Source organism: Carassius carassius, chromosome 7 (assembly GCF_963082965.1).
Source record: "Carassius carassius chromosome 7, fCarCar2.1, whole genome shotgun sequence".
Classification (NCBI taxonomy): Eukaryota; Metazoa; Chordata; class Actinopteri; order Cypriniformes; family Cyprinidae; genus Carassius; species Carassius carassius.
The window spans coordinates 28169443-28196579 of NC_081761.1; the positions used below are offsets into that span (position 1 = coordinate 28169443).

General features: G+C 36.3%; 4 protein-coding genes across 4 annotated transcripts in view; all 4 read right to left on the reverse strand.

The window, feature by feature from the left end:
• Positions 1–1375: 1375 nt before the first annotated feature.
• On the reverse strand, positions 1376–14005 carry unc93b1 (unc-93 homolog B1, TLR signaling regulator). The gene is made up of 13 exons (XM_059554434.1): positions 13823–14005; positions 13388–13519; positions 10685–10826; positions 10109–10262; positions 9666–9827; positions 8290–8419; positions 7982–8075; positions 5738–5862; positions 4585–4767; positions 4044–4317; positions 3845–3963; positions 2326–2448; positions 1376–2047 (listed from the first exon to the last, which is right to left on the reverse strand). The coding sequence occupies exons 2-13, from the start codon at positions 13472–13474 to the stop codon at positions 1790–1792; spliced, it is 1851 nt and encodes a 616-aa protein (XP_059410417.1). The 5' UTR covers positions 13475–13519; positions 13823–14005; the 3' UTR covers positions 1376–1789.
• A 1331-nt stretch (positions 14006–15336) lies between these two features.
• timm10 (translocase of inner mitochondrial membrane 10 homolog (yeast)) lies at positions 15337–17559 on the reverse strand. The gene is made up of 2 exons (XM_059553281.1): positions 17338–17559; positions 15337–16293 (listed from the first exon to the last, which is right to left on the reverse strand). The coding sequence occupies exons 1-2, from the start codon at positions 17406–17408 to the stop codon at positions 16098–16100; spliced, it is 267 nt and encodes an 88-aa protein (XP_059409264.1). The 5' UTR covers positions 17409–17559; the 3' UTR covers positions 15337–16097.
• Positions 17560–18037: 478 nt separating this feature from the next.
• On the reverse strand, positions 18038–24344 carry LOC132143853 (uncharacterized). Its single transcript, XM_059554435.1, has 5 exons — positions 23654–24344; positions 22235–23061; positions 21576–22023; positions 18691–20763; positions 18038–18598 (listed from the first exon to the last, which is right to left on the reverse strand). The coding sequence occupies exons 1-5, from the start codon at positions 23757–23759 to the stop codon at positions 18282–18284; spliced, it is 3771 nt and encodes a 1256-aa protein (XP_059410418.1). The 5' UTR covers positions 23760–24344; the 3' UTR covers positions 18038–18281.
• A 1012-nt stretch (positions 24345–25356) lies between these two features.
• The window catches only part of ctnnd1 (catenin (cadherin-associated protein), delta 1), a 31559-nt gene continuing 29778 nt past the window's right edge, over positions 25357–27137 (reverse strand). The window contains exon 20 of the mRNA XM_059554439.1: positions 25357–27098. Coding sequence (XP_059410422.1) covers positions 27090–27098 — 9 coding nt within the window. The 3' untranslated portion in view covers positions 25357–27089. The remainder of the gene's footprint in view (positions 27099–27137) is intronic.

The window sequence follows — 27137 nt, forward strand, 5'->3', positions numbered from 1 at the left end:
GTCATTGTCTGTTTCCCTGCAGCTTTGTGTGTTACGAGTACCCTGGCTATCGAGGACCCCTCAGATCCAGTCCATCCGCAGAATCCAGCAGTAATGCCTGAGGGCGCATGGAAGGAAACGGAAAACATGCAGAGCTTGGAAGCAGAGTCGTCACACCAGTCATTCTAGCAGCAGTCACTTTATGAGGTGCAGTGTGGCAAATTGTAAGACCTTCACTGGCTGCACATAGTTTCCACTTCAAAGCATACAAAGATACACATCAATGCCCCTTCAACAAAAATCACCAGCTCACATTAATCCCCATGTGATCCAAGGTAAAGTAGTAGCATATAATAACAATATTCTTATGAAACTAATATTCTATACAACATAAGTAAAGTGGGAGACACCGGAGAGTGAAAAGTGTCAATCAAGGCAAGATGTGTATCTGTATATGCAACCATGTCACGTCTCTGTGACGTTTGAGTGCCATATGGGGACAGATGGGAGTGTGTGTTAGACCATTCGGAGGATGGAATGTATTTTACAAAAATATTATTTTAAATTTACAATTATTTTGGGGAAAAAAATCCTGATTGACCACCATTCAGAGCAAATCATACTGTAGCGTCAGAGCATGCTCCATTTCTTTTCGTCTGAAATCCAAGCTCAAATGGGGCAGTTCACAGAGAGTGCATTATAACATCCCACTGTTTATGTAAACATGATGTGCTAAATTTTTTGGCTGTTGCATTGCACTCAAGTCTTGCATCTTTTGCAGCATCTTGCCCAACTGAAGCAACTTTTTGTTTGTCAATGTGACCAACTTAAACCAGTTTCAAAATCTGCTTAGGGAAATTGCATGGCAGTTGCATGGATTCCTATTGAAATAACTTGATTTCATCAGTGAAAAAATTCACTGGAACAGTGATAAACTTAAAAAAACTAAAATAAAACGCATATCAAGTTAAATATTTCCATTTCACTGCCCTCCCTAAAGCAAAAATGCATTGTTGAACTTTTCTGAACTTGAGTACTACATTTTTAGAATGTGGTGTCATGTACCAAAGTCCATCTAGAGCATGTTTAAATAAAAAATAAATGGAAAAAATAATGGCAAAATACCAAAAAGTAATTCTGGGTGAAGAAGAATATAATGGCATAAAATACCTTATCAAATGCGTATGAAAGGGAATCACTGCAAACTCTAAATAAAAAAAATTAAATAAAAAAAAAAGATCTTGCAGTATTATGGTGTTCATATTAAAGCACAACATACATTGGTTTAAAACATTCAAAAATAAGCCAAAGCACAATTTTAAATGATATATATCCTCTATTTTATGTTTATTACAAATTTTAAACTGGCTTTGTAACATGGAGAGAACTTTGGTTTTTCAGTTACAATCAGGAAAACAGATATGAATTGAATAAAGAATTACAGCGCACAGAAAAAAATCAGAATGAAATAACAACTCCAGTACATCACCTTGACCAAGTCTGAAATGCAGAAATATCCATTTCTATGGCAACAAACCACCTAACTTTACAAGGTATCTGCAGTCCTCATTTCAATGAAATGTTTGGTTCACCTCTACTTTTATTTTTACACTGTGAACTACTTTCTGACCTTCATTTTTTCCATCGGTGGCCTAGACTTTTTCTTTCCAAAGAAAAAAAGCACTATTTAAAATAAAAGTGAGTAAATGCTGCCCATACCATCGCTTCTCTTTCAATTGGCCATTCAGTATTTTACAACTTCCTCTCATCTCTTTTCAATCCCCAATCGTACCTTTTCACCTCTCCTTTTCTAGTCCCTTATGTGTTGTACATAGTCCTCCCTCTCTGCTGCCTGTTCGTAGGCAGAGTTGTCGTGTTTCTTTCTGCGGTCCCTAACCCTGCTCCTCTCCGGTCCCGGTGAACCCTGGGAATCCTTGTCTGTATTTCTGTCCTCCTCAACCAACCTTCTCTCATCCTCATCTTTCTCATCAGCATCAGCATCAGCATCACTCAAGTCTGTGTCAGATTCATCAGAATTTTCTTCCTCGAGGTATCGGTAACCTTTGACCTTTGAGGAACAGGACAGTAATGTAAGACATTAACAGTGAGAGTGATATGGATGTATAATAATCCAAATTGAGGATGAGTCAAAATTATCGTCTGTGGTTATCGACAGATTCTCTCAATAAAGTTGTTTTGAACCTGGAAACTTAATTTTTTTATTTTACCGAATAAATTAATCTACTTCTAAGCTAACAGAAAGGCACTGGAGAGGCTGTTTCTTTTATAAAATCACTTTAAAACCTCCAGGGACTCGCTGCTGTGACACATTAATAGCTGAATTACCTTGTGTCGTGGACGTGGAATCCGTGGCAACCTGAAAGGAATTTTCTTTGCCAGGCGTCGCTCCATCTGGACGTAGCAGAAACACGCCACTATGAGAGTCAACAATAGGAGTCCAAGCTTGGCCTTAGAAAGAGACCAGAGATAATGTTCAACAATGTTAAACAGCGATTTTTGAGTTAAAAACATGTGAATACATTTGCACATTTTTAATGGATTTTCATGAAGAAAAGGAGTTCATGGAGTTTCGCGCGAGTGTGAGAAAGCGCCCAGTGCAGAATTCGCAATGCTCATGTTAGTAACGCAAATGAAAGCTGCTTGGTATGAATTAACTTCTGTGTGAACTGTGCTTCTTAGTACATAAAAAAATTTGCTGAAATACTGCTAATGTTGTCACACCTTTAGACAGAACTCCAGACTACCACCAAACTGTGACAAAAAGCATCTGAGCACAGTTTAATGTGTTTGATTAGATCTCAGTGTTTTCTGTACTCATTAACAATGTGATTTTTTAACAAACAGTTTTTTTTAACAAAGTGCAGTCACCGTTTCAGCTAAATTTTGTTGACAAAAAGAGTCCATTGTCAATTGTCAGTTATAGTGCAGTGATATATAAAAAGCACAATTCACACAGAGGTCAATTTCAAACCAAACAACTGTTCAGTGTTGCAAATTTGCATGACCAACTGAACCCAAAGGGAACTCTGCAGGGGGAAATCATTCATCCTCATGCAAAATTCCCTGATCATGTGGGTTCCTGCTAAAATTACTAAAAAGCTTTAAACAGGAAAAAAATCAGTCAAAAAGATACACAAAACAGCTTCAAAATCGCTTGTTTACGTCATTTATTAATTCCAGTTGTTACTGAGCTCACAACTGACTCCCTTACTAAACTGCTACTAACAGTATATCCAATCTGAAATTAACTCAGGACGCTTACATTACTGTATTTACTTAATCATTCTCAAGTGACAATGTCTAATTAATAGTTCAAATTCAAAACATAGTTTGGACTATATGACCAATTTATAATAGGACTGTAAAAAATGCACTGAAATTTGTCATTGCATATAAATGCTTATGGTTTATGAGATTTAAAGGGATAGTTCACCCAAAAGTTAAAATCACCCCATGATTTATTATTCCTCAAGCCACCCTAAGTGTTTATGATTTTTCCTACTTTTTATATTTTAAAAAGTGTCCTGGCTCTTTCAAGCTTTATAATGGGGCTTACACCACGCCTACATCATCAGCTGGAACGGCGCCACTCTCTCGTGAACACACAGGAAGTTTTAAATATGGATATTATTTTAACACAAATGCATCGACTCACTTCAGAAAGCATTTATTATCCATGTGGAGTACTTTTTATGATGGATTTATGCACTTTATGTTAATTCAGGTGACATGTTGGAACCATAATTGACATAACTGAACATTTTGTAAATTATGTTTTGCCTGGTGTCCTGTTACAGCAAATGCAAAGTAGGCAGCCAAAACCTACAAAATATAAAGGCTTTACCCGCATAGGCAATGCAGACCAAAGATAGACGATGAAGATTGCAATGGCCTGCCACCAGTGGTAGATGGTATAAACAAAGTCTAGTCGCTCCTTGTCTTCATACAGCATCCCCAGCAGAGCTACACATAACAGCGTTATGTCAAATCATTGATGTTAGAACAATCTTGAAATGAGTGTAAGCTTAACGTGGAAAACTCACTGCTCAGTCCAGTCTTGTTGAGCGCAGTACCCAGACCCCAGAGGGCAGTGAGCACCAACAGATATGGAAGATAGCTAGGCTCTCGTGGTTGGGGCGACCAGCACATAAGGGCTATAATTAGCACAAAGTGCATGAAGGCACCCACTAGAAGAATAGTCTGCCTGGGCAAGCGCAGCAGCATCAGGGCCAGGCCCGAACAGATGGAGGATGACAAACCATACACCATAACTAACAACCACAGCTTCTCCATCCCTACTGCACACACTCCATATGACTGAGAAAGACAGGCATAAAAAAAAGAAGAGAAAATCTGTTTAGGTAATGAGTGATTGCATGCAGTTCCTTTAATAGCTTAATTAACCTAAATAGCAGGCAAATTGGTTTACTTGCAGTGTCTTCGTAGGTGTTTAATATTGTAAAACAGCAAACAAAAACTTGCCTTGTTAAGCTAAAAAATACTCCGTGCTGAAGGCTGACACTGTGACTTTTGGTATTCACATTTTACTTGTGTATTTCAGCTAGACAGTTCATTTCTTCTCACCAGTATGATTCCCTGGACAGCGAAGAGCACTTCAAAGCCAGAGTAGACGAAGAATGGACAGAGCAGACGGAGACGGTAGTCTCGTAAGTGCTTGAAGGGCAGCTGGAAGATGTTCCCCCAGCCGATGCTGCGGAGGTCAATCTCCTCTGTGGGACGATATGCAGCTCCACACAACACCAGGAACTGTTAGGGAACACCGGCAGCACACTGTTAAAACGGGTAGTTCACTCCAAAATTACAATTATTTTTAAACTGCAACATGAAAGGTGAAGTTTGATGAATTATGAGCAGTTTAATCCACTCGTGCACTACATGATAAAACATCGGAACGTTGTGTGAGGAACAGTCCAAAATATAGGCTTTGTTGCTGGTATCAAACCAGAGCACAAGATCAATTTTTTTAATGGCATTCTACATTATTCATTTGAAACACAATTGACTTTTTTGTAGTATGGGGATTATTAAATATTTCAATAGACAGCAATTACTGTTTTTTTTTTACTTAATTTTCTTAAAGAGAATGTTTAAAAAAATATCAAACATAAAACCTGATGTGATTCAGTTGAACAATGATAAAATTTTGATTTGTTTATCCCATAAATACAAAGCTGCATTGTATGGACCACTCTGTTAATTTTATAGCACTTGTTGTCATTTTGGAACTTGGTAGTCATTAAGTCATTCACTTATATGGAAATTAATTTTCAGAAAGAAAAAAGACACGTATTATTTAAATGTGTCTTTGTTACCATGTAATTACAAATGTGTACTGAGAAATCAATTAACGACGTGAACTTTCTATACTAACTGTTTGTAATTATGCATAATTTACTGTTATTTCTATAATAAATACATGTAATGTGTAACAAGGACACATTAAAAAAGTGCTAACAGAAAGTCTAATGGATTCAGAATAGCATGAGGCTATGTAAAAGATTTATTTCTGGTTGAAATATTCCTTTTTTGAATTATCACTTGATTTATTAAAAACAAAATAACAATCCTACTTTGTTTCAGTATGAAATATCTATGTGAAAGGACTATTAAGGTCAAACTGCTGTTGACTACAGACTGATATAATCCTATTTTTTATTTAAGATGATGTGGTGGATAGAGACGTCAGTGATGATGATGATGATGATGACAGTCTTACGATGAGCATGGCGAGGAAGGCTGCCCCCATGAGCACACTCTCCACCTCGATAAGGAGCAGAGAGCGAGGCAAGCTGAGCAAAACGGTCTTATTTAAATTCTCTATCACCCCTTTCCCGGAGGCTCCTGAGAGAGAGAGGGAAGATAAATTGAGACAAGAAAAAATAATGCGTTGCAGAAGACTGCAAGACAGTTTTTAAATTACATTTTGGGTCTGGACGCATACATTTTTTAAAGACTTGAGACTTCAAACTGCTTCTTTCTTTATACAGTGTTTTTCACTACACAATATGGCAAGTGGTTGACTTTCTATGTTAAGCAGGGCTGCTGGTAATTTGGTTATTTTGTAATTTTAAACACTGGTTAAAAAAAAAAAACTCATATCGTCATCTCTGCTGAGAGCTAGGAAGAGCCAGAAACAGCCGAGTGCTGAAGAGCAGATGTGCTGATGCCCTGGTTTGCAGGAAGACAAAAGTGTGAAGTTTCTCAGTGCCAAATAACTGATTTTTTCTTAACTGTAAATATTAACACATGAAACTACCATGCCTTCAAGATGATTTTGTTCCTATTTTTTTACTATTTTCTTTAGTGTTAAATGGAGTTGATTAAGGGTAAAATTATTTTCGGTGTAATTAAGTAAATGTGGTAGAAGTAATGGGCATTTCACTCTGTTAAGTATTTGGACACTACTAAGGCCATGCAACATATACAGAATATATTCATTTAAATTAGTTATAAATTAAAAAAATAAACAAAACAAGTAACATCTAGATATATATTATTCTGGAGAACAAACTTCACTTTTCGGAGTGAATTTTGCTATTATTACTGCATTACTTATGATCATGATTCACTAACATTTGACAACCACAAATGTGAGCCTGGAGCACAAAACCAGTTTTAAGTCACTGGGGTATATTTGTAGCAATAGCCAACAATACATTGTGTGGTTCAAAATTATATTTTTTTCTTTTATTTTAAAAGATATTTTGTAAATTTGTTACCGTAAATATATCAAAACTTAATTTTTGATTAGTAATATGCTTTGCTAAGAACTTCATTTGAACAACTTTAAAGGCGATTTTCTCAGTATTTTGATTTTTTTGCACCCTCAGATTCCAGATATTCAAATAGTTGTATCCTGGCCAAATATTTTCTGATCCTAACAAACCATACACCAATTGAAAGCTTATTTACTATATATTATCATGTATAAATAATACAAATATTTTAATTTAAATAATTGTATATTATGACTTTTTTTTGTCCAGGGTCACAAATATGTTTTCTCTTAGTTATGAATCCATACATATATTGTTTTATAAAACCAAACCAAAAAAAGACAAAGAAATTAGAAAAAGGGTTTCAAATGCTAAACATTCAAAAGTTTGGGGGTCAGTACATTTTCTCAAAGAAATTATTACATTTATTCAGTAAGGGTGCGTTCAATTTTTGTTCTCTCATTTGTAAGTCGCTTTGGATTAATTTATTAATTAACTAACTAATTCAAATAAATGCTGTTCTTTTAAACAATCCTGCAAAAATGGTTTCCATAAAAATAGTATGCAGCATCAAGTCAGCATGTTATCATGATTTCTTGAAGACTGGAGTAATGATGCTGAAATCTCAGCTTTACATCACAGGAATAAACTACATTTTAAAATATATTCAAATAGAAAAACATACTGTTTTACTGTATTTTGATCAAATAAATGCAGCCTTTGTATGCATACGATAAAAAACTATTTTTTTCAAAGATCTTACTGACAAACATTTGAATGAATCTCATACTGAAATCACTTTTTTCTGCCGTTGGGTTACTTATTTTCCTAGCAATTCTGGTTGGCATAGAAAGCAACAGCTGTTGGGGTGTTATATTGTTTTTCCATAGTGTCAGTTTTTGTTTTTATATTCTGTAGCTCCCTTATAAATATGTATACCTTATGTTTAATGTGGTGGGTTTTATTTTTATAGGTGTTATAACCCGCAAAAGGTGAATAACTTTTTAAAAGTCTCTCCAGTGAGCGCAGCAAGCAAGCACTTCAGTTTTGAAAGTCTTTAGTACTTCATACTCCCAAGTCTTTTTTTGACTATTCTTCGTTCTACATTAAGCATCAAGCATGTGAAAACATCACAAAAAGATATGAGAACTAAGCAAATATCATACTAAGCAGCTGCTCGATCTGTGAAAGACACCAAGTGTGTAAAGCTAAAAAGAGTACAAGATCAAGCGAGAGGATTTTACCACACTGCGTGACTTTGAAGAGAGTGTGTTTGTAATCATTCAGATAGCGATTCAGAAACAGCACCATGGGGAACTCGGCAAACACGAAACTCAGCTGCAGGAGAGAAGAGAGACAGAGTGAACGCTATAAATAGCTGCATATTAATGCACAAACCCACATATGCAGCCAGCATCTGACACATACACACACACGCAGCTCTGAATACACATAAACACTTCAGGGGAAAACACAACTAATTAAAGGTTAACTATTACTGATTTACTGCAACTGCACAGATTTGAGCCTGAAATGGATCATCTTATCTCACATGGAAAATGATGTAGAAGACGGACTGGAAAATGATGATGTAAGGATGGACGGCTCCTTTGGGGGGCTTCTTCTGCTCCTGGACATGTTCGTCCTTATAGTTCACATACTCATAATACTGCTGGGCCATTCTGATAACCACACAAAACAAAGAGGAGGGAGTGGGTGGGGAGTTAGTTAACTCTTATTGTATTTTTCTAGTGAGCAAAGACTATGTGAGGTGGTATAACTGAGAATTGCTAAATGCATAATCTGAAAAATAATGACCAAGCAGGTTTCCCCGTTTACCAACTCACAGTGCTGAGTTGTCGAGTCGGTGTTGCAATATTGAAAATCATCCTACATTTAGGCTTAGCTATAGTTTATCCAACAGAACTGGGATCATTTTACATTTACATTCAATCATTTAGCAGATGGTTTTATTGTTCTTATAAATAAGAACAATAGAAGCAATTAAACCAACAAACGGGTCATTTATATGTAAATATAATATGTAAATACTGTGACAAGTCCAGGTTAGTCTAACACCAATAGCAAGGGTTTTTTTTTAAATAATAAATAAAAAGAAAACAAGTAGAATTAAAAAATATATATTTTTGAAATGCTACTGTTAGAAGGTCAAGTTTCTTGTATTTCAAATATTTCACAGCAAAGGATTGTTTTCATGTTATGGCCTGTAACTGCAAAATGTGTGACCCTGGAGCACAAAACCTTAAGTCTTAAGCCGCTGGGGTATATTTGTAGCAATAGCCAACAATACATTGTACCGGTCAAAACTATTGATATTTTGTAAATTTCCTACTGTAAATATATCAAAACTTAACTTTTGATTATTCATATGCATTGCTAAGAACTTCATTTGGACAACTTTAAAAGTGATTTTCTCAATATTCACCCTCAGATTCCAGATTTTCAGATAGTTGTATCTCGGCCAAATATTGTCCTAATAAACCATTCGAAAAACGGACTCTTATGACTGGTTTTGTGGTCCAGGGTCACATATAGATCAAAATTCTCTAATATCGGACAATAATCAATATAATACTGATAAATCCTGCATTACAACTGCAGCTTCAGTTTTGCTTTTATTTTGCGTAATAATGCGAAACTACTGTGGAAAATTGAAATTGAAAAACTGAATTTTCCTTCAGAAATCTTTCTAATATGCTGATTTGGTGAAACATTACTCATTAACAATGATAAATTTTTCAGGATTCTTTGATGAATATAAAGAATAGTATTTATAATATTATAAATGTCTTTACTGTTGCTTTTGATCAATTTAAAGCTTACTTGCTCAATACAAGCATTCATGTCTTCCTCAAACTATATTGTACATCCCTGATCCGTGCACCTTCAGCTTCTGAACACCCTCACCTGGTGATGTAGTTTCCAAGTGATGCCCAAAGAGGAACAATGACAATACCAATGGCCACAGCTGACGGTACAAGAGTGTAATATCGCTCCCAGTAATTGGTTGATACAAAGAGAGCATAGATGCCCGAAGCCAGGAACATCATCCACTTAGTACCAAGAAATCTGAGAAAGAAATTGAGAAAAACAATTAAGGGTGTGGGATTACTGAACTGTAATTATCACCAGTCATTTTTAGTTCACACCACAATAATGAGAAGACCTTTGGTGCCAAAACTGCTTGAGCATTAAGCGGACAGTAGATGAACAGTAGAAGCGCTGCTAATAACTGTGACGGCGGGTGACAAACATCCAAAGAACCAAACTAAATGAGTAAAGCGGAAAAACGTAGGTTGCATGAGCATTATGAAACAAAAGACAAATGCAAGGAAAGACAAAAACTTAACCTAATGAGCACCGGCGTGTAGAGCAGGCCGACAATAGGTGTAACGTTGATGCCCATCAGCATTTTGTTGTCAATATCCTCCAGCCCTAAAGTACCATACTTCACCTCTCTATACGTCTCATCGTAGTGCAGAATTAACTGCATCTGTAACAGACCTACAAAGAAACAGCTCATGATGAAACATGCACAACTCTCCAAAAACCTTCTTTTGTTTTTGGCTTGTGACAAGACGTCTCAGATTTGTCAGCTGTTCCTCGATTTCACAGTCTCGGACCAAATAAGACATCTTTTTGTGTGTGTGTGTGTGTGCGTGCCAATGAACTTGCTAAAAATGGCCAGAAGAGTGAAGAGTCAGTGAAGTATGCCATCCACAAAACATGTCATATTCATTTGCACTGCAGACAGTGCATAATGAAATCACACTGATACAACAGTGTGACATAAGTAGAGTCCTACTCAGTGTCGTATTTAGAGTAAGATCTTTTTATAAAGCAGCATGCAGACTTTGAGGAGTATGAGGTCATCACTGGACTGATTCATGTTATGTGCCTGTGGTGTGTGATGCACAATGGCTGACCCATGTAAACGCTGTAGATGATCATTCCTCCGCAACTGGCCCCCACCACGTTCTTCACTACACCCAGCCTCTTTCGTCTGTAGTACTTGCGCTCCTCCACATCCTCATCGTAGTCAGGATGTGGGCCGAGAAACTCCTCAACCTGTCAGTGGAAGAATGGTCCAAAAGGTCTGAGACCACATTGAAAATTCTAGATTTTACCATTTTTCATGTATTTTTCAAATAAATGCAGCCTTGGAGAACATAAAAGACTTTTGAACAGTAGTGTAATTAGGGCTGCACAATTATGACAAAAATCATCATTGTCGATCATTCCCTTGAAATTGTACTAGCAATTATTAATTACGATTCTCACATTTTACATTGAATGATGTTTATATCATTGTTTGATGCAAGTGGATTCCGTATTTTTATATGAAAATAAACAAGCTGAAAACACTAACTTAAAAAAGCTTTTCTATAGTATTAAGCCTCAAATGTAAAATGTACAGGTTCTGGTCATATAATTAGAATATCATCAAAAAGTTGATTTATTTCACAAATTCCATTAAAAAAGTTAAACTTGTATATTATATTCATTCATTACACACACACTGATAAATTTCAAATGTTCATTTTTCTTTTGATTATGACTGACAACTAAGAAAAATCCCAAATTCAGTATCTCAGAAAATTAGACTATTTTGAAAAGGTTCAATATTAAAGACACCTGGTGCCACACTCTATTCAGCTAATTAACTCAAAACACCTGCAAAGCCTTTAAATGGTCTCTCAGTCTAGTTCTGTAGGCTACACAATCATGGGGAAGACTGCTGACTTGACAGTTGCCCAAAAGACGACCATTGACACCTTGCACAAGGAGGGCAAGACACAAAAGGTCATTGCAAAAGAGGCTGACTGTTCACAGAGCTCTGTGTCCAAGCACATTAATAGAGAGGCGAAGGGAAGGAAAAGATGTGGAAAACAAGTGTACAAGCATCAGGGATAACCGCACCCTGGAGAGGATTGTGAAACAAAACCCATTCAAAAATGTGGGGGAGATTCACAAAGAGTGGACTGCAGCTGGAGTCAGTGCTTCAAGAACCACTATGCCCAGACATATGCAAGACATGGGTTTCAGCTGTCGCATTCCTTGTGTCAATCCACTCTTGAACAACAAACAGCTTCAGGAGCGTCTAAAGACAAAAAGGACTGGACTGCTGCTGAGTGGTCCAAAATTTATGTTCTCTGATGAAAGTAAATTTTGCATTTCTTTAGGAAATCAGGGTCCCGGAGTCTGGAGGAAGAGAGAAGAGGCACACAATCACGTTGCTTAAGGTCCAGTGTAAAGTTTCCACAGTCAGTGATGGTTTGGGGTGCCATGTCATCTGCTGGTGTTGGTCCACTGTGTTTTCTGAGGTCCAAGATCAACGCAGCCGTATACCAGGAAGTTTTAGAGCACTTCATGCTTCCTGCTGCTGACCAACTTTATGAAGATGCATGATTTCATTTTCCAACAGGACTTGGCCCTAGCACACAGTGCCAAAGCTTCCAGTACCTGGTTTAAGGACCATGGCATCCCTGTTCTTAATTGGCCAGCAAACTCGCCTGACCTTAACCCCATAGAAAATCTATGGGGTATTGGAAGAGGAAGATTCGATATGCCAGACCCAACAATGCAGAAGAGCTGAAGGCCACTATCAGAGCAACCTGGGCTCTCATAACACCTGAGCAGTGCCACAGACTGATCGACTCCATGCCACGCTGCATTGCTGCAGTAATTCAGGCAAAAGAGCCCCAACTAAGTATTGAGTGCTGTACATGCTCATACTTTTCATTTTCATACTTTTTTAGTTGGCCAAGATTTATAAAAATCCTTTCTTTGTATTGGTCTTAAGTAATATTCTAATTTTCTGAGATAATGAATTTGGGATTTTCCTTAGTTGTCAGTTATAATCATCAAAATTAAAAGAAATAAACATTTGATATATATCAGTCCGTGTGTAATGAATGAATATAATATACAAGTTTCACTTTTTGAATGGAATTAGTGACATAAATCAACTTTTTGATGATATTCTAATTACATGACAAGCAACTGTACATAGGATTGGTGTCTTTAAAATATAAAAAAAGTAAAAAATATGAATGGTATTAACATGTTATACTAAAATTCCAATTTAAATAATGGGGAAAACACTTAAGATAACATGTAGAAAGAAAAAATGCATCTTAAGCACATAGAATAACATAAGTGGACTTTGAACGATTAATTGCTGGTTTGAATGATTATGTAATTGTGCCATCTATAATTGTAATCGAGATTAGAAATTCGATTAATTGTGCAGCCCTAAGTGTAATTTTAAAGAACATGTTGTAATAAATATAAAAAAAGACTTTTAAACTTCATGGTACGTCAGTATATTAAATTCACAAACTATAAATTCTGAGTATTTAAAGAAAATTAATTTAAATAAGAAGGCTGCAAGGAAATGTCAAATTAAAATTATTTATTATTTTTATATTATTGAATTATTTGATTTAAATATTTATTTCGTACATTTTCTCTTTTTTCAGTTTAGAAAACGTTTCAAGCTGTTTTGTCGTCAATAAAGCAGAAGTATCATTGATACATCCTAGCTTACATAAAAAAAGAAAAGTCCTAGCCCGCTACTGACGCTATACCTGTCCCTGTATGTTTCCGTCAGGAGCGGCCAGCTGCACGTGATCGTGTGCATCAGCAGGGGGCGCTCGGTTCCCCTCCGCCTCCGCCTCGCTGTACACGTTCTCCTCAGTGATCACTGCTGCCATCTGCCGGCCGCGCTGCTCTCTCACCGCAGTAACGCAGGTAGATCACTGCCAGAGGTAAACATTTCAAACATAAAACAAAATAAACAATTTGAGTGACAGCAAAGAAGAGGGAGAAGAATAGAAAACTGTTGCGACTGTGAGCCTGTAATGTTAAATTAAATACTACATAAACTTGTTCGAAACAAGGTTTGATTGTGGGCGGAAGGTCTAATACAGGTGTGTAAAACGACACGATAGCACAACGGCTTTTAACGTATTTATAGGTAATGTTGTATATGTAATGAAGCTTGACGATCAAGCAGGGCGAAGTAGACATTAAGCACTAACTAATGAGCAAATATAACTTACCAAAGTGGAAACGTCGCTATACCGTCAAAGTCTGCACAGTCGTTTAAAAGATTAAAACCTAACGTTTAAGGAACTTATATGGAGCATCTAATGAAATTTTCGTCTCGTAAAAAGATGGCTGTAGGTTTTATTAAGAAAACAGAGAAGGAAATGAAAGTTTTCTGCCCTAGTTCCCCATTTTCTTAAAGGGATAGTGCCTCCTAATGTGGGCTGTTCACGCGTGACATAAGGCAGTTGAAAGACTTGCTCAATGTTTGCACAACTTAATGAAGAAAGATAACATTGCTGTCAACACACTAGTTACTAGTAAATTACTAGGCACCGTTTTGATTGATTGCAGTTTTAATGTCAGTGTTGCCAACTAATTTTAATCGGACGTTGCTAAAGAAAGGTTGATTTGTTGCTAAAAGTTGCTAAACGACTCTGTGACTCTTGCGTAATCACGAAGCAAAATTGTATTAAATCTCATCAAATATATATATATATATATATATATATATATACACACACATACATATATGTACATACATTTAGATTTGTTTATAAAATAATACAAATTCTTAATGTAGTATTAAAATGCATATAACTGTTTTATTAAATATATATATTTTTTAAAACGTACGTTTTGAATGATTACAATTTAAGATTTTTTTTTGTTGTTGGCTAGTAAACTAGTAAAACTAAACAATCTGAACAATTCTATTTTTAACAGTGTATTAGGAATTAGTTAGTATGCTACACTCTAAGAAAAGTATGTCAAATAGGGCTCAATCTACTATGTTATTATGAACTAATTTTCTGTATTGATTTTTCCCTAATTTTTAATTACACATGGTATTTTGTGTTGTTGGGTTACAATAGATGTGTAATGCCCTTAAAAATTACTAGTACCTTTTCCATTTTTCTAGAATTTTTTTTACTACCTAATCAACAGTTGCAAGTACAAGCTTCTAACAAAATGTATCATAAATAAACAATTATTAAATTACAAAATTTTTATTATTAAATTAAACAATTGCAAATAGCAGATAATTTAATTCACGTGATGTGCGTGTAATACAAGGCATCTTTGGTTTTCTCTTGAGTAATTTAGATGGTAAATGTGTGCCTTTTTATCATTTGAGTCACTTATCAAAAGTTGCTAAAAGTGAAAGCTAACTGAGACTTGTTATAGCACTTGTATATCATTGCTCTTGTGTTGTTTTTGATTGCTTCCATTGTCCTCATTTGTAAGTCGCTTTGGATAAAAGCGTCTGCTAAATGACTAAATGTAATGTAAAAGTTCCCAAATAAATTTTAACAGCTAAATTTGTTGCTAGGTGCTTTTGGAAGAAAAATTGCTAGGGTAGTCTGAAAAGTTGCTAAATGAGAAAACTTGAAATAAAGGTGCCTTTGGAAATAAAAAAAATTACCATTATTAACGGTTTACCAACAAGAAATTAAATTGTTCATTTTTACCCTCATGTTGTTCCAAAACTGTTTGCTGTTGCTTCCATGAAGAATCTTCAAGCAGCTGTTTTCCATACAAATGTCAGTTTATGGTGCAGGTGACCTATACTGACCAAAACCGAACAGGAAACGTCTCGTTGAAAACAGAATTTATTACATAAGTGGTTCCTTAAAAAGATGAATTTACTGACACAATTTTTTAGCATACTGACAGTCCATTGGTTGTTGTTAAAAGTGGAAACTTTAAATTAATCCTCCTTAAACATATAATAATAAAATAAAAACTACATTCTCAACTATCAGGTAACCATCCTAACACAATTTTATTAAATAATACAGTTGTATATAATAACATGCTAATTTTTGCTCATTTTAAAGAAAGAGTCAGAAGAGAAACAGAAAGGTAAATATTTTAATTATATTGCGCAATAAAGGTACTTTGTAAAATGTCAGAAATTACAAAGATCAGCGACAACATAAAAAAAAAGTCTCAAACAAGTTCACAAGGACATAATTTCACAATATTTCACAAATATCCCTTCCCAGACAAACGCTTTATTCCTGTGATGTTAATAATGTTCATGCCAACAAACGATCAAAGACTCATAGGATAAAATATATCCCACCTTCTTCCAAAAGTCTTGATCTTTCAGTGGCATGTCTAATAATGGATCAATATTCGTCACAATATTGTTTATATTTGTGTTATGTTGTTAATAGCGGTAGCCATGCTGCTTGATTTCCCCCTTAAATATCCACAGAGCCCATTCCTCCCATAACCCCCATCCACAGGCCTTCAGGACCACCCTTAGAGTCTGCAGGAGGTCTATCCAGTGCCTGCAGCGGCCTTCCTCATCACCTCCTCATCCTGAACAGAGAGCTCAGTGAGTTTCCGTCCCAGTCTCTCATGCAAGTCCAAGTATTTGGCGACACAGCGGTCCAGACACACAGCTTCCCCCTTTGAAAGTTCTGCCTCCTTGTAATGAGGTGGAACACATTTCCTGTGACATGCATTGGTCATTCTGCATGAGGAAAAGGCACAGGACGAATGAGATCATACACATTTGGTAATGTAATGCATAATTTAAGTGAAACACATTTTAATTTGCATGAATTATTTAAGTAATATAATCTTTATTAATTCATGTCATTATTTTGTAGAGACTACGTACATACTAGGTCTGCAACAATTAATCAACATTTCAAAAAAAATTGCTAGGAAAAAAAAAGGGACAACAAATTTGTTGATTAATCGCATTTGCAGAAACGTCCAGAAGATTTCCAGTATTGCCATTGTACAGTAATGAATAATGCATTTCTATAATTTGAGCTGCTATATGTCTGCAGTAATTCTTAATTAAAATATATATGTTGATTTGTATGTTATGATGTAACGCACAAGTCATTGTATTTTTATGAGCGCAATAACAATAAAGGAAATATTGTAATGGGGTATAGATATTATTACTGTTCAGATTCAGCCTCTTACCACTTAGCCTTTTTTTTTTACTAGTGATTTAAACTTTAAATGTAAATTTGCAATGTGGTTTCAATAGCCTACAATTTGTAAGTTGTGATATATACACAAAATAAAATTAGGCTTTTCGTCTGATTAACTGAGAAATAATCGAGTACTATCCATTTAACACAATTTTTTTTTAATTCACCTGCTATAAAGTGCTTCTGTTAATTGCAAAAACTATGCAGATCTAAGGCGCCTATGGGCACAGGCTAACAGTTTGAGAGGTTTTTATATAACGTTTTTGATGATCAATCTGCTTTGACGGAGGCCAGAAGAGATGAACATTATTCGAGCTGTACGATTAGATACAGGATTCTATTTGAGTGCATACAGCGTGAAGTACAAAATAGTAATGTAGCTTTACTGATGTGACGTATATAGCCACTGACTGTAGTTCTACGCTGCATCTACAAGATACTATTAATTCAATAGCGTCACCCACTACACAAGTCAACAGATTTCGTAAGTCAGATGACGAGAATGTAAGTAATCTGACAGAAAGCATGCTGTCACACATTTACAGAGACCACCGTGGGCTTCATACCGGTTATACATGTCAGCCATCATTTCGACCTCCAGCTCCGCGGCGAGCTGCTGCGCTTTCATGGGGTCCATCTCTGCTAATGACCTTTCGGTTTATCCTCACTAAAAACCCACCGGACAACGTGTGGGTCACGTTCAACAAAGAGCTCTGACAGCTTACTTAACCCTCAGTGAGCGCACTTGACCGGAAAAAGTACCCACGTGGATCCATCCAGCAAATTGAAACTTCCGCTGACAATAAAGTTTTCTATTCAAAACCGCAGCTGTTTGCTTCGCTGCGTTATTATTATTATTTTTTTGCTGCGTTATGTTATGCTTTGATTCTGTATAATGACAATATCCCTTTAATTAATCATTTTTTCTTAATTTAACTATTATTTTAGCTCTTTTTCTAATTCCTATGACTTCCAGTTACTGGATAAAGAATATTATTATTATTTTTAAATTTAATAGAAACCACGTTGTCAACATTTCTAATAAAATCTTTTATAGCTGTGCCAATAGAATACTACCACATTCTTTCAAATTTCCTAATATTTCAAAGGAATTTAAGATTTTCACATCGGAAAGCAATTTTATGCTATATACTTGCTCAATTATTTAATTTAAGAAATAAAGATACACACAAAGTCAGATAAAATAAAATTAAAAACCAAATAGGTATTGTGATATATTTTAAATAAAGCACACGTACAAAAGTGTAATGTGAACTTATATAAATTGATTTTAATTTACATAATTTTAATATGTAACTTTATACTTGTATGAGACAATCCAAAATAAACAATGAATTTATAGGCTTATTCACATAAGTAATGTCATATTGACAAAAAAAAAAAAAATCTCACCATTTGATATATTAAACCTTGGGTTAAGAACTTGGTTTATACATCTGCTATTGATTTCAAAATGCTAAACATGTATTCTCAACATGAACATAAAAATTTATTCTGTCTCTTCTCCAGTGACATCTACCTCCTCTTCTTCAGTGGCATCCACCTCATCCTCTTGCTCCATTAGACACTCAATAGCCAGTGTGACAAACTGTCTAGCTGCCAAAAACCCTAACGGATCATCTACAGACTCATCGACAACATCTACGTCAATATCTTCTTCATCGGATGATTCTGAACTGGACGTCACCGCTGAGATATTCTCACTGCGCACTCTGGGGCTTTGATAGTTTGACTGAAGCGATACTTCAGTCTGGACAGAAGGAGCATCTCTGCATATTATTTCTTCTGTTTGTCTCAGTGTCAGATCTATGAGGACAAAAGAGAAATCAGGAATATGGATTATTGATAACAGGAGTATAAAAAATGTTGCGTTAGAATTCAACGTTTAGCCATTTTACCTCTGTTTGATGCATTATCTGCAATACCAGCACTCCTAATGTGTCCTTTACTCAATTTGTCTTCCTCCAGTAGGGTCTGTTCACCAGTCTTCCCAGCACTGTACTGGTCCCCCTCTTCATTAATTTCATCATCATCATCCCAGCCATTGGTGGTTTCCAAACACCTATCATCCAAAGAAGCCTCCACAAGCTCAGTTGCCCTCAGAAATTCAGTTTCTTCTCCCTCCTTAGTTTCTTCAATCATCTGAACCTCTTTGTTTCTTCCTATACAGCTAACATCCTGGGTATTAACACCACATGCTTCCTGAACACCTTTGTCCATGTCTGATGTCTCATTAGAAACTGTATCTTCCAGGTTTTGTTCATCTCGGAGATGTTTTGCTGGTGTACGATCAGGATTCATACTGAAATTCATTTCTATTCCCTCCATCATTGTCAGTGATTGGTGATTGGTAGAACCATCACAGTCTTTCTCTGTGGGCGACTTGGGATGATCAGCATCATCGATATCATCAGCCGGGATCATCATTTCCTTCATTACGTCCTCCTCAGATGTTAACGGCACAGAAATCTCGGTCATCTGGTCCTGAATGTCTTTTCCCATCTCGTTTTGGGAATCATTATTCTGTAACACATCGACTTGTCGGTCACTTGTAGGTGACCCTACGTGCTTGTCAGATACCTCCATGTCTTTATTCTCGTTCATCAGCAGAGATGTCTCTGCTTTTTTCTGCTTATTGAGCACTTCACTGCTATTCATCATTAATTTACTACACTCGTCTTCACTGTTACCTCCTTGGAATATTTGAAGGCTAAAAGAGGTGTCTCGTAGGCTAGATGTTAGCGGCTGATCAGTATTCAGAGAACTCTTACAAGCGAGGCTTTCAATACTTGGAAGAGTCTGATGGAAAATTTGATCAATGATTCTTTGTCCTTTTGCCTGACCAGCATATTTTAAGTGAGAATTCAGCGTCGTCTGTGCAAAATTGCCATTAGCATCTGCTTCTTCCATTTCTGTTGAGTCTTTCTCCTGCTGTGTATTTGGTTGTTGCTTATTACCCTGCTCAATATCACTGTCTTTCTTAGTTTTTTCTACTTCACTATCATCTTGTCTTGAAGCGGGCAATTTCTCTGCACTGTTGCACATGTGAGCTAGAGTGGTGTTTTTAGACTTAGGGGGTCTACCACGACCACGTTTTACAATACCAGTGTATTTTGGTTGTTCACGGTCAGCGTTCAACGAAGGCATTTTCTTACTGATAGGTGAAGACATTTCTTTTTTTCTCTTCACACCTGCAGTTGCTTTTCTGTTCGCATTGATTATGCGGGTACTGACTCTACGTGCGTTAGAAGTTGATGGCTTGATCTCTTCACAGCGGGGATCATCACACTTTGATATCCTCGGTTGAACCTGATCCTGATTTTCTAGCTTTTGAAACTTTGTATCCCCATTCACTTCTGACTTTTGAGTTGCAAGCCTCCGTCTTCTCGTCTTTCTCTGCTTCGGGTGCTCACTAGCATCTTTCACATCATGCCGAATGGTGTTTGTACTACTCCTACTCATCAACTCATTTTGTAAAAAGGAAGTCTTCGATTCTTGCTTTTCTGCAGGGTCAGGGCACGATCGATTTTGGCAGGCGATGAGGTCAGGCTGTGGATGTGGGTAGGAGGAATCAATCATCGAGCTTAGAGGGAAGTCCAATTTCAGTGGTGCTTCAGAAAGCCACAAGGGAAGGTTTTGTATTTCTAGGTCCTGTCTGTGTGGTGGTTCTTGTGTAGGAACATCACTGTCTCCCTTATCTGATTCAAGGGGGGAAAGGCATCGTAGTAGTTTGAATTCTGGCCTGTCATCCAGTGTGCTGGTCAAACCAAGGCTTGGCATTTCACCCTCGGCCGGAGAAGGGTTAGCTGGGGCAGCTGGGGCTTTTGGGGTTAAAAACAGGTCTTCTAACAGCAAGGGGGTGGGGTTTCTTGCCCCACCTGCCAGATTCTTATCTTTGTTCAAGTCGTCCTGTCCAGGTGTCTGAATCACGAGTGTATTGGATCTTGACTGATTTTGTAAGCCTGAGTGGTCTAGAAAACAAGGAGTACAGTCAGGAATAAAGCACTCGATGACATACATACATATATATATATACATATATATATATATATATATATAAAATTATTATATTTTAAATAAGTTAAAACATATTTTTGGGACCAAAAAGTCAAGGTTATACAACTGTCCTGATATAATGAAGAGAATACTATTATTATTATTATTGTTATTATTATTATATCTTAGAAAAGATATATGAACAAAATTGCTTTAATGTGTAGTAATATTTTAAAAAAAAAAACGAATATAGGCTACAAAATCAACTCAAATACGCAAATCAAAACAGTCATAAAAAATCATGAGAATATCAAGAGAATACCATAAATATCATATTTATGCATTATAAACCATGATGACAGGTTTTTTGCCTTTTAAAGCATTAAGTGTTAATATATGATGGTTGCACCATAGGACATTTCATTAAAAATGTGTTTTTGTTTTTTTTAACTAAACCAACATGAAATCAGATTTTTGCACTAGTGTTTTAAGCCAGATTATTTGTATATATATATACATATATATATATATATATATATATATATATATATATATATATATTTATCATGGGCAGTCTTATTTTTCATTGACCCATAGACTAAGGCACTGTTTGGGTTAAATAAGCATGGGAAGAGTACAGAGCTGAGAATGTGGGATGTTTGATGAATCTAAGTGCTATACTAAAACCATGAGAAAGAAAGCTGGGAGCATCACAAGACAATGAATGTGCACATGCATGGTCTAAAGAACCACAAACCCAAGACATTTTAAGATGATGCTTTATTACCTTCATGTCTTGGTCCTGGTGACCCAGCTGGTACTGCTGTCTTGCTAACATCAGATCCCCTCATCTCTGGCTCACAGCTTTGCATAAAAACACAAGCACCTTGAGCAGAGGCCTCAGCAGCCCTCTGCTGACCTTTCGGATCCTGAAGAAGACCTAGCTGCTCTTGCTCATCCAAATTTCTGTCTATTGGCATCAATGGCAGGATGTTTAAATCCATCAACATATCATCCAACATCTTTGCAATATGTTCATCAGATTCATCTGCTTGGGGAGGGCTTGAAGATAAAGTTGGTATTTCCAAAGGGGGGGAGATAGAAATGTGGTGTGGAGTATGGAGACATTTATCTGAAGAGGCATGCGAGGAAGAATAGGAGGGTGAAATAGTCAGATCCGTCGGTGGGGTGAGAGTTTCAAGACTTTGACCAGGAACTACACTAGCAGGGCAGCTCTTTAGTAAGAAAAAAAAATTTGTGAAATGAACACGAGAAAATATTGAAAAGACAGTTTGCTTATATATATATATATATATATGTTAAGCATGTTTTTTTTCAGGATGGATGATTTCAGGGTGTTTATTATCTATGTCAATATATCCATATAAACTATGTTTTATTTGTCTAAATTGTGTTCTAAATTTAGATTTAAAGATAAATCCTTACCTGAGTTTGAAGTCCACACTCTTTCATTTCTTCTGGGTTCTTCTCGCTCTCACCTTGGACAGAAACGAGAAGGTTGCTCTCCCAGCAAGCTCCGCTCCTCCTCAGTTTTATCCTAACTTTAAGTTGGTCCAATTTGGCCTCCTTCTGTTCAGCAGTAGCACTTTTTTGCCTGTTATCTACCTCTAAAAGTTTCTGGAAGTTTTTGCCCGAAACATTCATTTGTTGGCGAGTTAATCTTTTAAACTGGCTTTCTCTCTTTGCCATTTTCCACCTCTTCTTAGACTTTGTTTTCTGATGATTTATTACAGATGCTTCTGTCACGACGGCGAGGGAAGGAATAATGGCATTACTGGTCCGATTAAAAGCTGCAGTTGAACTAGCTTCATCAAGTAATGACATTGATGACAAATCAGCTTCCAGTAAACCACAAGCTTGCACTGGAAGAGTACTGCTCTGTATCCTTAATTGCTCAGAAACGATTTCACTTTCCTGGCTATACACATCTTCTGTCTGTACACCAATCTCTCTCCAATGTCTCACAACATCCTCAACTCCTCTTTCCATGTACACTCTCTTCTTTTCAAAAAGGTTTTTAAGTCCAAGTCTTAAGGAGGCAGTCATTACCTCCTCATGTTCGCTCTGACTCTTGATCTCCATTTCCCCTGTGTACAGGAACTTAACTAGCTTTAGTAAGGCATGAGATCCTACAGCCTCGAGGCTGAGAAGCCTGTTCTGCCCTGCCTGTGGAGCAGGGGAAGTGGAAAGGACTCTTGACAGGACAGGGCTTAGAGCAGCTAACACACAACTGTGAGCTGGAACACACACACCTGAAGAGATGAAAAGATTTTTTTAAAGAAAAGGAAAGCATAGAAAAAAAAAAAGATTTGTCAAATACAACATTACAGGCAGCGGAAGTCTATAGATTCCCATGAAACAAAAAAAGTTAAATATTGTGTAAAATAACTGCTCAGAAACCAAATTATTCTTTACCCCTAACAAAAGGCTATTTTTTCCATTTCTTAAAATGTCAAATTTTAAATGTTTTTGAATTACAAAAAAATCTGAGCAAACAAATCAACTGCCAAAAAAAAAAAAATCAAATCAAATAAATGTAAATATTATTGGAACTTTTATTAATGTTGCATCAGGAGCATTCAAACACTACTAACATATTACTTTGTAAAAAAAAAAAAAAAAAAAAGTTCATTTAATTTAATTTATATTACACATTTTTCAATAACTTATGTCTTTATGGCCAGCTTATTAATGTCTGTGATACAAATTGGAAATCATAGCATTGACATAATCAGGGTCTGTATATGATTTGTTTACAAGGTGCTCGTTGTAGAGTTGACAGCTCTTTCCAGTGACACAGACCCAGAGCTGGCCATCTTCAACAGAAGACCTCTGATCTCTTACCGTCGGTCTGCAGAAGTGTGTCGCAGAAGACGCTTCCCTGCTGCTGCTGCTTCTGAAGTTCTCCAAGCAGGAATACTGCAAAGTCTGGATGCTGATACCGCCACATGCTGGTAGCAACTTCAGACTAAAACACATTTAGAAACTCCAAAACAACAGTTAAAAGTTAACCATCCAGAAATAACAGCTTTCTTCAAATTTGCAAGATAAGATTTACTTGCTATGTGTTATTAATTCAGATCCAACTGTTGATATTAATTTGTTTTTTTTTAGATAGGACAGACCGACCTGTGATTTAACGTCAGGTAATTGTGATCTCAGTTCAACGGATTTATGTTGTTTGGTATTAAATGGCAAAGAAAGGCTAGCTCAGCCATATTTTCAAACTCTTAAGGTCAACTGAGCCTGATATCGCGAGGATTTATCGGTTATTAATACTGCCTTGTTTTCAAACGCTAAGTGCACGTTGTTCTTCAAACTTGCTAAAACGACACCGTTTTATAATCCAATATAGACACAAACAATGTAACATACGCAAACACAGGTGATCCGTAAGACACGTGAGCCGCTGCATCACAAATCATCTGAAGTCAAGCTCCACTCATCATCTTGCAGTCACGCGAATCTTTTGAATCAGTTCACCAGAATGATTCACTCACTGATTTGTTCAGTGGCTCCGCCTGCACCGACACACCACTAGATGGCGCTATGGGTGAGTCTGTTGAATTAATAATCATTCAAACGATCCGTTAAAAACACCAGGAGTTTCATGATTTTGTTCTCGTTTACTTGTGCAACTGAAATCTGACGAAGATTAATCAAATAAGACATTTCATTAAAAAAAAAAGACTATCTGACTGACATCTCAACTGCATTTATTGATTTAAAAGCTCTCTTCGATTAGGGTTGTATTGGTAGTTCTGAGCAGGGGGTGCTCACTAAAGCTTAAAATAGGGCAAAATGAGCTTCATTATCAGCCACAACTACCAAATAAAACAAACATATTTTTTCTTAATTAAAAAAAAAAATCAAATAAAAATAATAATCCCTGGGCATAGGAAGTAGCCTAATTTTAAGAAACGTGATGTATAGATTTAGAAAGGCCATGTAGCATTCTCATAAAAGTGTGTCTAGTTATGCCAAGCACAAAATATTAGGTAGACATTATAAGATAACTTGAAAACTCATGTTAATGCTTTGGTATAAAGGGATGGGAACATTGCTGTGGACAAGATTCAGGAAAAAGCTTGTTGTAAACCACTGGTTTACTGAAGTAATTTAAGATGACAACTAGCAGATTTAGTTCACACTGTCTTGACTAGGTTTTTTTGTTTGTTTTGTAACTCTTATTAAGTTTAATAAATTCAATAATGATGCCATGTGTATCAAACATATTTCTCTGTAAGCAGATAGCCTGTATTTGGTAAAACATATTACATTTCTCAATTACTTCATTATACTGATATAAAACACTCTTTGAACCATACAAAAATTCACTGTTATAACTCTGGAAAAAAAATCATTCTTTTATTAAAAAAAAAACAAAACAAAACAAAAAAAAACAGTATTGCTAAGTTACATTTTCAATCCATGAGAGAAAGGTGCAACAGTTAAGACCAAAGGTAAAGTGTTGAAATATAGGAATTATGAATCAAGATCCACATGTTAGTGTTGCAGAAACATGTCAACCGACAGTACGACACAAATAGTTTTTCCTTTCGTCTTTAATTAAAAGATATAAACCATAAATGCATTTATTTAAAAAATAAAACTGATTGCATATGCATTCACCCACAACACCCCCGAAAACAACATCAGCCCTAATCATAAAATATAGAAAAGAAATAGCAACAGAACAAAAACCAAGAAAACAAAATAATTAAAATTAACAAATATTCTCTGGTATATTTAGTAAAATGTGCTTTTTTATCCATCTTATCTCATCAAGCTAGAATCAAAATCTAGCTAAATCCTGCCTCAAAGAGATGCAATTTTCTTGTAATTAAAAGATTTATTTATCTGCCTCCCTCAACACTGATCAATCGATTGATTCCTCAAACTTGTGAACAGCCTCCTGTATCAAGACTCGGACTTCTGGCTCACATCCACACAGTCAACAGCCAACCTTTCCTTTACTGACTCTAGCGTCTCGAAGGATTGGACTGCGGATTGGCAGATCCAGGGAATTAAAAAGGAATAAAAATAAAAAATAAAAAACATCCATTGCCCCGGTGCCAAAGTTTCCATTCAGTAAATATCTACAACAGACTTACTGTGCATTTTTAATTATGCAGTCTAAGAAACGAGCACTGTACTTATGGATCTCAGAAAAAAAAAAAATGCATATACATCCTCAAATGTACACTCGTTCACGCTCTACACAGACAGGCACTGAAACCAAACGTCCCTGTTCACCGCTCAACACAAACGACGCGCTGAGCAAGTGAGGCACTCCAAGTATGCAGAGTGGATTTGTGAGACACGGTCATATTTACACATTCATTTACATTTAGACAGATCCAAGACCAGGGCTACCATTTGTCTCTGAGTTAAAGGCTTTTTTTTTATCTTCTCTTTTGTGGTCATTTAATTGTACTTCTAAATGAATAGTGAGGAACTCTCGAGTTCCCACACAGAAGCTAATCGTTGTCAGTGACCATTTTAAGACAAAACAAAGGGGGGGAAATATCATCCCAAATCAGCTTTCCCACTCTGGAATGCTTTGCAAATTTGACAGCTGAATGAATAATTATACTTGCCTACGGCTAGAGAACTTTCTTGAATGCTACTGGTTTAAAAAACAAACAACAAAAACAGATCTCCCAATCAAATATCCCTCTGCATCTTTTGTGATGCTTCATCAATATGTGCACAACCACTTCCTAGAGACCCAACACTCCACAAGACCACAGATGGATAACTTAAGGAGAATTGGTGGTCATCTAGTGCTTTCAGAAAATGACAAAAAATAGGCCTCATGCCTGTTGCAATTTATCAACAAGACACAAAATTTACCGAAAAACTCTATATACATTATTTTCTGCAGGCTGCATATGACTGATGCAATTTGGCATTACATTTTTATCAATGTGAACCACAAAGCAGGATGAAGCAAAATAATCAAAACACCAATGCTGTACTATACTAATGTTCTAATAGATGCAGAAGCAAAAAATAAAAAGGAAATGATTTATAAAGCTAAATAGAGCTTGTAGTCCCTAGTGTTTCCATTATTTGACATAAAAAGAGTCTGTTTGACGTAGTGGCTGTTCTCAATCACATTGAACTCAATGAAAGCAGGAGAGTGACAACATGAGAATGGAGTAAACTACAGAAGGGTCATTGCAATTAGTGGCTATGGTCCCGTAAGTGATGAGATCAGAGGCTCAGCAGGGACAGTAGGCAGGAGGAGGAAACTCACGGCGGGTGATGCACACGATCAGTTTTTCTGTGGACAGAAACAGGATGAGACATGAAGGTCAGACGT

Coding starts and splice junctions, on each gene's coding strand:
- unc93b1 (XM_059554434.1), bottom strand. CDS start 13,474: ATGGCAGCAGTGATCACTGAGGAGAACGTGTACAGCGAGGCGGAGGCG. Junction 10,827..13,387: donor CTGCTGATGCACACGATCAC/GTGCAGCTGGCC, acceptor TTCCACTGACAG/GTTGAGGAGTTTCTCGGCCC. Junction 10,263..10,684: donor CATCTACAGCGTTTACATGG/GTCAGCCATTGT, acceptor GTTTCTTTGTAG/GTCTGTTACAGATGCAGTTA.
- timm10 (XM_059553281.1), bottom strand. CDS start 17,408: ATGGACCCCATGAAAGCGCAGCAGCTCGCCGCGGAGCTGGAGGTCGAA. Junction 16,294..17,337: donor ATGGCTGACATGTATAACCG/GTATGAAGCCCA, acceptor TTCCTCATGCAG/AATGACCAATGCATGTCACA.
- LOC132143853 (XM_059554435.1), bottom strand. CDS start 23,759: ATGTGGCGGTATCAGCATCCAGACTTTGCAGTATTCCTGCTTGGAGAA. Junction 23,062..23,653: donor CACACTTCTGCAGACCGACG/GTAAGAGATCAG, acceptor TCATCTCTTCAG/GTGTGTGTGTTCCAGCTCAC. Junction 22,024..22,234: donor AGTGTGGACTTCAAACTCAG/GTAAGGATTTAT, acceptor TTCTTACTAAAG/AGCTGCCCTGCTAGTGTAGT.